Source organism: Pecten maximus, unplaced genomic scaffold (assembly GCF_902652985.1).
Source record: "Pecten maximus unplaced genomic scaffold, xPecMax1.1, whole genome shotgun sequence".
Lineage (NCBI taxonomy): Eukaryota > Metazoa > Mollusca > Bivalvia > Pectinida > Pectinidae > Pecten > Pecten maximus.
The window spans coordinates 144787-157358 of NW_022979343.1; the positions used below are offsets into that span (position 1 = coordinate 144787).

At 35.1% G+C, this 12572-nt stretch overlaps 1 protein-coding gene across 1 annotated transcript; it reads right to left on the reverse strand.

The window, feature by feature from the left end:
• Positions 1 to 4133: 4133 nt before the first annotated feature.
• Positions 4134 to 6506, reverse strand: LOC117318509 (cyclic AMP-dependent transcription factor ATF-4-like). Its single transcript, XM_033873488.1, has 3 exons — positions 6098 to 6506; positions 5227 to 5544; positions 4134 to 5079 (listed from the first exon to the last, which is right to left on the reverse strand). Exons 2-3 carry the CDS (start codon positions 5429 to 5431, stop codon positions 4244 to 4246), a joined length of 1041 nt encoding a protein of 346 aa, XP_033729379.1. The 5' UTR covers positions 5432 to 5544; positions 6098 to 6506; the 3' UTR covers positions 4134 to 4243.
• Positions 6507 to 12572: the final 6066 nt, after the last annotated feature.

A 12572-nucleotide genomic window follows, 5' to 3' on the forward strand; every position in this document is an offset into this window, starting at 1 on the left:
AAATTCTATGGGTGATGTGGAATATACGGAGATGACGCCATCTTTGAAATTAGATGTAGGAAAAGGCAAGGTTGTTGACTTCAATTCTTTGATACAAAATACCGTCTCTGCTTTTGCGGCAGCAATTGCCCCAGTTTGGGTGGAAGCTATGGTTCCACATTTTAAAGTGATGATGACTGCAGTGGTTACGGAAATGATGGGGGAATTGATTAAACCACTTCACCACAACATAAATGAATTAACAGATAGGATAAACGATCAGAGTGTGCACCTCCAAAATCTAAAAAAATCTAACAGTGAACTCACAAATAGATGTAACTTTCTCGAGAAAAAAGTTGAACAACTGGAAATTTGTGACGAAGAACAACAGCAATACGGTAGACGTAAATCACTGCGATTCCATAATGTCAAGTTAGCTTCCGGTGAGATTCATAACACTGATCAGAAAATAGTATCTATATGTTCTCAAATATCTGTCGACATTTCCGAAGATGACATATGCAGATCACATATCATTGGTAAGCCTTACAACGGAAAATATAAGATTATCTGCCGTTTTCGGAATTGGAAGATAAAAAATTCCGTATTCCGCTCCAAAAAGGCCCTAAAAACGAGCCCAGAAAAAAATTATATTACAGAGGATCTGACCACTTTTCGCCAGGGAATCATAAAAGATGAGAGGTGAAATAGATTCTTTCTGGACAAATGATGGTAGAATTTTCCTGAAACGTACCGTGGATTCATCCAAAACTATAATAAGAAGTAAGAAAGACTTACATCAATACATCCCGTCCACTCGCCCAGCTGAGTGAAGTCAGCTGTGTACTCGTCAGATTATGTTATACCAAAAATCTAACATAAGGACACACTTCACAAGTTTGTGTTTATTTCCATCATTTACTTAAATTTCACTTTGTTTTGACAATTACTTCAATGTACCTACTAGTTAACAAAGTATATATATATCAGTACTCAAAATCGGATTCGCTCATAAAATATAAAGAGTCACTCTGCATCACAAACGATGAAGTTCCTGAAGTAATAAACACATTGATCTTAGATGGAGTAGCTATCGTAAATATAGGTTTGACTGAATTTATTTACAAGCAATGAATTGTTATTATAACTACATGTATGCAAAACGTTATGCTATGTCAGTGTTTATACTAGAAAACATTAGTCAATGATGTTTTTATAATACGTTGAAAACTACATACTTTAGAAATCATCTCTGGTGGTTGTTGAATATGATAAAACAAAAATACCATGTTGTTAGAAACTTATAGATTATGTCATCCGGGTATATCGCTCGTGTTTTTATGTGTAAACGGGCCGCGGTGGTCGAGTAGTTAAGGTGTCCCGACACTTTATCACTAGCCCTCCACCACTGGGTTGCGAGTTCGAAACCTACGTGGGGCAGTTGCCAGGTACTGATCGTTGGCCGGTGGTTTTTCTCCGGGTACTCCGGCTTTCCTCCACCTCCAAAACCTGACACGTCCTTAAATGACCCTGGCTGTAAATAGGACGTTAAACAAAAACAAAACAAAACAAAATCTATGTGTCAAATATTCCCGCGAACTCTTGTAAACGTATACGTCAATCACGCTTTTGTAAATAGTAATTATTTTAGAAATGATAGATAATTGCATTTGAATGTGTGCGGTTGTATCTTTGTATTTTATTTGTTGTTCTTCTTACCATTGTGCCACGAAAAACGGCTGCATGCAACGGGTTTTAAAGTGTTCAGAACAGCTGGTAGCGTAAGGGAAGCAACTCGTACAACGAAGTAACTTTACACATGGAGAAATTAATGAAAATAACCGGTCGAATAATAATAATAGCCGGATATAATTGGTCGGACGATGTTTTGTTAGAATGTACCCGAATACAAACCGGCACTAGGCCTACTATACCTACGTAGACAATTTGGTTTGTCTAAAGAATATGAATATCATATTATAATGGTGTTAAACTCCTGGAGGATAACACTTGAGGTAGTAAGACAAATGTTTAAGGCGCAAATTCCTATCTCTCTTTTAACGTCTCCTGGGGACAAACGTTTCAATTGCGACGAGGATAAATATACAATATGACCGAGCCAAATGAAGGGAAGAAACTCTGATAGATCATAATCCATGCAATTCTATAAAATCCATGCCAATAATGTTATCAAAGCTCACACTAGCAATTAATGAAAACTTAGCAATTCTGAACAAATTACAAAGATTTGTGGTGTCCCTTTCAAACAAGACAAACATCTGTATTTTTTTTTTATCTGAAACAGCATAATTTTCGGAAGTAATCACTAATACCCCCCCCCCCCCCCCCCCCCCCGAAAAAAGAAGAAGAAAAAAAGACATGTCATGCTAAAAAGGATAGTTGCAATATTTACAATATCTTAGTCATTTGTTTTATTACTGGCATAGTAATAACATATTCTATCAGGTAAACATATTATTTGATATTTACAATATCTGTATTATATTGAAAATAAAGTTGTCAAACAGTTCAAACAATGCAATCGAGTTCAAACAGGAGACAAGAATCAAGAAGACGAGACCAACGAACATTTTCTATTACGTTGTCCACTTTCCGCGCAGTTTCACTTATGTTGTTTTAGTGCTCTAAACTATCCTTTATCAACTGAAATACTACTCTCCGGTGATGATGAACTCACGTATGATGAAAATCTTTTTTTTTCCAGCGTTCAAGAATTTATGATTATTTCTAAAAGATTTGAATGATTGTTTTTATTTTTATATTTTTTGTCCAGTTCACAGCTGTTACAGCAGGTTGTATATCTCATGTCATATTATGGCATAAAATTCCTCTCTAATCTTTTTCTTCTGGTCTTTTCATCTCTCCTCTTTCCTAATTTCCCAATTTATTTAAGTATTACATTGCTCACTTACATGTATGTATTATCCCACTTGCTGTCGTTTACTTAATGTGTCATAAAAGGAAACGGATTAATATAAGTATTATACTTGTTTCCGAATCCCATTCAAATTATGATTGTATATGTATGAATTGAATAGATAAAATAAAATTGATATTAAACTTCAAATTTGTAAGGGAGGACAGTCAGATTGAGAATAATCTGATTCTATTCGTCCACTGCTAATTTAAAGATATGCTGACGGAGAAACGATAGACAGACGGTTCCACAATTCAATTAGAGTTACCTCCCTTCCCACACTGGCGATACTCGCCGTGCCGTTCAATAACATTTCATGATCAGAAGTCGACAAAAAATCTGGCTTTCATATCACGTTGTAGAAGTGAGAACTATTCAAGCTGAACTTACAATGAGCTGGAAAGTACCCCATGACCTGCATTTAAGAAAGATATTTCTATTTATATGTTATATATTACCAGCCTACTAAATTGTAGGAAAATCCGGAATATTCTCAAATATTACTACTCATAGCTCTTACGTGTCCTGCAAACAAATAAACATGGAAATGATGTAAAAACTAAATTCTATCACTAGATTTAATATTGCGCTTTAAGTCTATGTTAAAATTGTCCACATATCTGCAACAGCATGAAAAAGTATTTAGTAACGGTCTTGAATTTTCCACGTGTACTTCATGTGTAAAACGACCCCGAAGCAAAATTGTTGTCCGAGGCCTGTATGAAGTGCAGAATGTTCAGAGTCCATTTGTTTATTCATATATTTCTAAATCAATATATTTAATCACATGCATATCCTCCAAAAGTATCCTCTATATATATATAGTCGACAATAGTAAGATAATTATTGGACCAAACATGTTTACCATTGATCCAGGTCCGTTAAGTTAATCTACCATTATAAAAATTCCATAGCTGCTCAATAAATCAGCTTTCAAAAGTCAAAATGACATGTAGACAAAAGGCAATTTGATGTGGTTACTTTCTTTTGTTCGAAAATGTTTGCCAAAACCAGTTCCAATTTGGAAGATATCTTATTTTTACAGGAACCCGACTAATTGGATCGAATATTTTGTTCACACAAGATTGATCATGTTTAATTCCTTCTTATCTGAATTAGAAAGGATTTATAAATGATGGTTTCCATATCAGTTGGTACAGGTTTGCAGAGCACCTTCTTGCTGAAAACAATACATTAAATAAATTACAAAGATTCATTTCAATTAACATCAAATTTTTATTCACAACAAATTTAGTGTATCTGACTGGCCAGTCAGACAAATGATGATATTGATGATAATAAATAACCACCCCCATTCCCTTCCGACTATTTAAATGAAATCTTGAGTCCCTTTGCCTTGAACACTTCCGTCATTAAATCCTTCATGTACTTGATTTCACGAGAAATACTGTCAACTTTGTCATGTAGGTTTTTGTTGGTTTCGAATAACACCTCTTCCTCGGTTTTTACATTTACTTTTTCACCGCGCTTTTTCTCACGATATCGAATAGCGGCATTTCTATTTTGAATCTTCTTTCGTTCTTTTTTTGATAGTCCTTCAGTGGGAATTTCATATGGTTCTGCCCTAATTCTCGACGTGGATGCTTTCTTTGCCTTGCTGCTACTAGACTTTGACTTAGGAGGGCTTATTATGTCATCACTATGACCGGGAACATAGTCTGGATCATCACCTTGTTCAACACTTTCTGGTTCTGGACTTGCTGGTTCTGAACCAGACAAGAAGTTTTCAACCTCATCAACCGACAACGGTGATGTAATGAACTGTTCAATTATTGAGTCTACAGATTCAATCGAAGATGTTTCCGGTTGCACATGTTCAACTTGCACTCTTTCGTTTTGATCCAGTAATGACAAAATGCCTTCTGCAACATCGCAGTCTTTCACTTCAGTGACACAATCTAGCAAGTCAATATCGATGGTCGGTTTTTGTTCCGATTCGATTGCTGGAGCCAAAAGAGGCATTGGCTGAACTAATAACTCGTGCAGGATGCCCGAGTTTTTTGGTTTTGGAGATGATGGGCTTTCCACAGGGGCTGGTTCTGCGGCCGGTGCAGTAGTAAGCACATCTCCAAGGTCCGTCAGACCAAAAGCCTGCTCCAGATCGAAGGCAGAATTCTCCATCCATTGTTCACCAAGGGGATCTGAAAATACATGAAATGAACAACAATCAAAACCAGCTGTTTTCAACAAATATTTCCTCGCGAAAAAAAACAAATTTCAATTTCAGAAGTATTTAGGAATTTGTCAGGACAGGAAATAGTGATTATGTATATTTGAATAATACATACCTTCTGGGCTTGGTGCTAGAAACTCGTCAAGCACACCAGAAGTTGGCTGGAGACCCTTGGCCGGGCTCTGGGTGTCACCTGGGAACAGAGTTCCCAACCCATATATATCATCATCGCCCAAACTCTGAGGGAACGACCCAGCCAGGTCGCTCGTCAGAAATTCGGAGCGAAGCAATTCCATGTCGAACAACTCCATATCGGTCATCAGAAGAATCTTCTAAGGAAATTGATGAAGGGAATGATAATCTAATGTTTTCTGTAGGTGCGAGGAATCCTGTGGCTATTGCCAGGGCAAGCAGAGAAGAAACGTTGAGGGACCTGGAAAAGCAAAAAAATATAATTTATTGTAAAATGCGAAAGGAATAATATATAAATATTGTATATTCTAAATATAACAAAATTCACCTGTTAATAATTATAAGATTCAGTCGTTAAATTAATCAAATATGAAATACCCCCCCCCCCCCCCATAACACATAAGTTATGAATATAGCACAACTATCCTCCCCTTAACCGAAGGATTATGATGATTATATCGCCTTTCAAAATCTAACTTGAGGTAGAAAGTATAAACATCTTGCCCCCTTGCCCCCCCCCCCCCCCCCCCCCCCCCCCCCCCCCTTTAACTGACTTCCTACGTCAACGTCTAGTGACACATAAAATACTTTTTTCAATACGTTACAAATATATTATAAGATACACTTTAAATTTACCGAAAACATCCATTTATTGAAATAATTTAAAAGCCAGATAAACTTCCATTTCCTGGTCAGCGGGCCTATCGAAAAAACATGCCAATATGGCGCCATATTTTTCACTGAACAACGAAATAAATGTTCCTTTTTCTCACGAATAAATATGAAATACTTACGCCATGATGATTGTAAACTTGGTGCAAAGCAAAGTGCTTTGACACGGTGGGGTTGCACTCTAATACTAGGCAGCCATTTTGATAACTTTCACGCCAGAAATATCTGGTAAGGAAACTTCGTGTTACTTTCTGAGACGTATCATTGAGAATGGTATCTACGGCAAGGTGCTTGTGGAATATCGACAAGGTTGAAGGTGATATCACTCCGCGGTTTTGCGTAATTATTAAACTGTTAAATAAAGTTGCTATATTTTGACTTAAATTCGCAGATTGAAACAATGTATTGAAATTAAATAAATGTTACTGACTACCACTTTAGTAAAATTAATGATATATTCTTTATACGATGATACTACATTAATCTGCGGAAGGATATAATGAAAAAAGTGCTGGATTGCATCAGAAAATTTCTGGCAATATGCCAGACAGGACGCATTCTGATTGGTTAAAATACACACACCTCCCGTTTATTATTAGAGGTATCACGTCATTATCATACGAAAGCCATGCACGAACCAGCCACATATTTTCGGCATTCTAGCCAGAGACCTATATAGTATATAGGTCTCTGTTCTAGCTAACTTATTCTACAAAGATACTGTGGAAGTTTACTATGTAACGTCAAAAGAATAATGAAATGCTCGAAATCAGTTAAATTTTCCTTCGAGCAAAATCTGTCTCTGTTTCATAGTGATTTGCGTCGTTGTTAGTTAGCATCAGCTCGCTCAAGGCTTCCGTACTTCTCTGACGTCACAGTATCCTGCTCAAACTGGAAGGGGTTAAATTCTAGTACTACGACCACGTGTCGCGACCGTCTATTTATAAAACATGTAAATTTTCATTACAAAAGTTTGTGACCTTTGTGGCTTCTAACTGGGCTGGGACGACATCCGATCTATCACAAATGTAATGTTCATACAGTCGATGAACATAAATAAAGAGTTAGTAAATGGTTAACCAGAGTAACGGACTTGTTATGGCCTACATAGGCCAATAAACATGAATGGAACGCATAGACAATATAGGCCTAGCTCTAAAAATAAATCTTATATAGACGTTTATAATCACGAGCGGGCGTATTTGTCCCTGGTCCATTCTCGCCCTGTGATTTTGATATACAAGGTCTGTTTAAAGATTAAGAGTATGATTGACTTGTATAACACACGTTGTAATCATTTATAAGACGATTATAGAATGGACCACGCTCGGTAGGGCGAATATTTGCTATAGACATCTTTTTTTAGGGGGGGGGGGGGGGGGGGGGGGTCTAGATTTAAAATTCGGTTAAAATGACTCGGCAAGATTGACCCCGGTGACCATTATATACAAACACCGGGGGAGTCATTTTTACCGAATTTTGTTGTTTCCTGATGCTTATGCATGTTCAACTTTCAATCATAGGTGCCTGACTCGTTTTATAAAATGATAACATATAATGAGATGTATATGTACTCTTCTCTGTATCTATATATCTGCCTAGATACATACGGTTAATTAGGTCCAAGATTAATACAATGTAATTTACTTGTTGAATTGTTCTTCATGTTGGTTTACTCGGATATTTATGAACAATCAAATAGCCTTACAGAAATTCTCTATCTGAATTTACGGTTAAATTTAATTGGAACACGTACGGAACGGTGACAGTAATACGTTCACTGCGCGTGAAGTTAGATGGTATATACGAAACAAACTTTGACAGGTATAGCAACTATTAGCTTAATTTTGTTTCTAATGCTCTTCACAAAATATAATGAAGAGAGAAAATACATCAGACATTGTCACAACATGATTTAAATAACAAATAAACGGTAAATTAGTTAGACAATTAATGCATTGTGTATAGCGATACAATGTATGGTACACGTGGGCGGTGTATATATATATATATATATATAACCATATAACCTTATATGGTGATATACTGGGCTGTATGCTCGGTGACGTGGGTATTTATGTAGTATATGTTATCAATAAGAAATCACACCAGCTGTGCCACACAAAAAGAAACTTATAGCGAGAATAATCCCACAGCATTCCCATCTGCTGCCCGTGTTAATAAGATTGAAAGTAAAAAGGTGTGTATGGAGGATTATATATGATACCCCGCGATTAAACTTCATTAGAAGGATATTTCATTATTTCTAAACACAAATATAGGATAAAAGGAAGAAAAAAAAGAATGAAAGAAAAAAAAGAATGAAAACAACATACAGGCCTAGATGTCTTTATAACTTACTGTCATCTGAGTTCTAATGCGTTTTAGCCCGAGTTTCCTCTTGCCCAAACACCATGTCTGTCTTGTACCAGACATGGTGTCAGGGCCAGAGGAAACTCGGGCTAATGCGTTTATGCAGGTATATAAACTTGATCTCGACTCTAGCACACGTGATCGAATATAACAATTAACTTAAAATGCAGAGAAAATGGCAAACGCACATGTATATCGATCTTAACAGTAACTTACTATAAACATCTGTCTTGCTTCATTTCAGTTGACTAAAAAACTTTAACTAAATGCACTGTCCATACTGTCCGTACATCTACCAACTAGTATAGATTCACGAGATACATAATTTAAGTTGTGCAATATTCCCGCTACAGACATGAAATATTTCGTGCGAACACTGAACAATTAATTTGTTTGTGATTTTACTCAACATAATTTTCACATTGATATCGACGCTTGGGGAACGGGCCGGAGAAAATATTCCCAACAGTTCAGATAACACATATATATACTGCAGTCAGTATGGCATTAAATTTAACCGTTGACTTCATTGTGACCTTCGTCTTAAAACGTAACCCCCCACCGAGTTGCCTACAACACACAACGGTATGTCTAGTCTTATATCAAAAATATCAATATATATAGGTATTTCTGGATATTTTTTAATGTAAGACTAGATATGCTCATGTGCTGTTTTAGTCTAACAAATTTGACCTTTTGACCTTTGTTGTAAAGCCCGAAAATGGCACCCTACACACATCACTTTGACATTATTTGTATACCCGGGTAATTATACATAAATGTTTATATAGAATATATCCATAGAATCTGTTGTTGATCTTCACATTTCTTTTTCATGTTGTAGAAAATCACCACCGACAAGCTGGGCGTGTATGACCTAGTGATTTTAAAATAAACATATCGTTTAGTGAACGAGTACATTGTCATATTGTGCTGAGGGCAAGGAATATGAAACCGTTCACAGGATAGAGCAATTATTATACACTTCAGTTTACTGAAGGTATTTTCCATCAATTTTATATTTTTGATGTATCTTTTTCATTTACATGCATATATTTTCCGTCAATTTTACATTTTTATATTATTCAAATATTTTTTATTTTTTTTTGTTCTTTCGACTGGAAGTCGATGGATGAAAAACTGCAGATATCTCATCCCCTGGGAACTAAATAATACTGCATGGCACAGTAAAATTACCTTAGGATGATTCAAGAAAATTAATTATGTTGTGTAGAGATCAATTTTCTATTTGAAGTAACATTGATCTTGATTTTTGATCTAGGTATGAAAATCCCCATAAGGAAAATTTGAGCCAGGAAGCACTTTTGAAGTTTTATGATTTGAAAATCATCGTTGATAATGACGACAGCCATGGACAAAGTGACTAAGTGATAATAGATATAAACTTTCGAATTAAAACCTTAAATCCATGTTCCTTGTGTTAAAGCAAAGATCTAACAACAGAAATAATCATTTTTCATCATTTTTTTTATTGTTTTACAAAAAAACAAAATACAATCACATCAATAATGTTTCAAATATTATTACATTGTATGGTGTCATGATGGTATTGTAATTTAAAGTATATGGCAAACTTACCTATACAACAATACATTGTATAGGTATAGTCGTGTTCAGCTACACATACATGATAGCACCATAACTTAATCAAAATAGCCACAATTTATCTTAAAATTATCTGTAAATTAGGTCAAATCACACCCACCATCAGCTGACTTAGAGTACAACACCACTCTGTGGTTAAATAAAAGAAATATAATCAAAAACAACATAGGTTAAGTTCCATTGTTATATAATTAACTTAATTAAGAGGAACAAAATATGTCCTGTTGGTTAGGCCACACAAGTAATAAAGGGTCCCCTCTGTTAGGGTTCTGTAAAGAATATTTCTTTTTCCAAGATTTTAAATCGTGTTAACAATAGCCCAATGGGCCTGTATTGTTCACCTATTCTAATGTCTACAGGGACTGAGAGGATTTTCTTACCATCTTATGATACATTTTTGAAATTGATTTAGTTGTTGATGTGGATTCAGTTAAACAAGCTACCGGTCTAAAATTCATGATTCTGGGCCTCTTGGTTATTTAGAAGTCATTCAAAAGATTTTAATATCTTTGACCCCTTTGACCTTCTTAAATATTTGGCAAGGTCATTTATATACAAACATACAAAGTAGCACTTTCACCTAAGCATGCATGGTAATGAACCTAATATTTAAAAGATGTTGTTTAAATAATGAACACAGCAGTGGGTTTTGTTTTGTACTTAAATAATACAATTTAGACCTGAACTTCGTTACAAAGATCATACATTTCATACCCCTTGTCCATGTAAAATATAAGATAAAAAAAAAAAAAAATCTGACACAGCTTGACTCCAAAAAGTGTAATAATGCCCTTTTAACTTTTTGTGCTGTAATATATCAGATTAAATATTAAATGCTTCACAGTTTTACTCATCCTCGGCCCCAGGCGAAAGTGACACAGTCGCTAAAAAATAAGCTCTTAATACATGTAGGCGACAGAGCAATTTTCATCTTGGATCAAGCATGTGTTTTATTGTCCCACCAATAAAACTCAAAATGCAAAACTTTTATAAATGCATAAATTTCAATATTCTAATCTATTTTGAAAAATACATGCCAAAGTGATGGAAACGATGGTTTACTATAACTGATAATAATACTACATGTACATGAATAATCCATTGTGATAAACTTCCATTACTTGCTTTGCAAACTTCACGCAGGCTGTTTAATTTAATTAGCAATGACAACCCCCATTATAAATTCTTGTGTCGGTGAAATCCAAAATGTCATTAGTTTTCAAGCACATACCTACAGTGGGAATGTTACCTGTCAAATTTAATGTTATGAAAGCATTTGACAAATCACTCGATTATCAATACATCCAACACTTTAGTCTTATCAATGCATATATACAGGTACATTATATTTACATTGGTCAAATGGTTAATTATGGTTTTCAGTACACATATATATCTGATATTCATAGTGTAAGAATTTAGAACATCAATGGGTACCATGTTTGCAACCTGAAACCAAACATTTCTGGGTACGGATCGGCTTATAGCCTTAATTAAAAAAAATTCTCAACCAAGTATTTTGTAAATTTTCTTATAATACTGTACATGTTACACAACGGCATGAAAATCAAAGAGGTTAAAGCTCTACTTGCTGTCAGACTGACCAATGGTCAGCTATGTGGTCAGTAGAACAAAAACCTTTTTAATAGGTGATATACTAGGTGATATATATTGTACAATTTTCTGTATGAAGGCGAGCCCCTAATCATTGAAGAAGAATTTTTTCTCCATGACATACATGTACAACCAGAAAATTATTAACTAAAAATAATTATCAAATACCAATTCCACCATATAGATATACTGGAATAATTATTCATGATTTATAAATGATTGTATTAATTAGCACTTTCACAGAAATCATAATTAATGTTCATTTTTGTACAAGGGAAACTATAACCATCACAAGCTGTTGTCACTAGTCATCGATGGATTTTGTATCTCAACAATGCTGTGTTGTCCCGTCCCGAGTTGGTATAGTTCAGTGCAGGTTCAGAACAGCTCGGATACTGTAAAAATAAAAAAAGAAACCATATTGTCTTGGAGTTTACATGCAGACATACAGTACATATCCAATGGGAAGGAAGTCACTCAACTATGAGAAACAAATTTCCCTAAATACTGTCCTGTACAGAAGAAAATAGAATGTATATTTTGAAACATTTTAAAATGCAACATAGATGGAGAAATTTGTCCTCCAATTAACATTCACATGTACTTTACATTAATCTATTCTCAACAGTGAAGAGTTGTAGGTTAAAATGTATAAGAAGGTCTACAAGTGAATAGTGATTGATAAATGTTAACGTCAAAAGAATATCAAAGATGATTTGTTTTGCTGTTGTAACCCTGGTAAATACTAGCCACAATACATTTTGTATACTGTTCACCTAGAGAAATTAATTTCTCATTAGCTTAAAATGTAGCTCTAGTAAATTCTAGCCACAAAATTCCACTTGGCTAGAGAGAAATTTTCTCTTACTTAATTGGAAATTAGCAAGCCAGAGGTCATTGGTTCGATCCCTAGTGGGGGCATTGGAATAATAAAGTTATCTTACACTGTTTCAAAAGGCCAGAGGTCATGCGTCCATCTTGGGA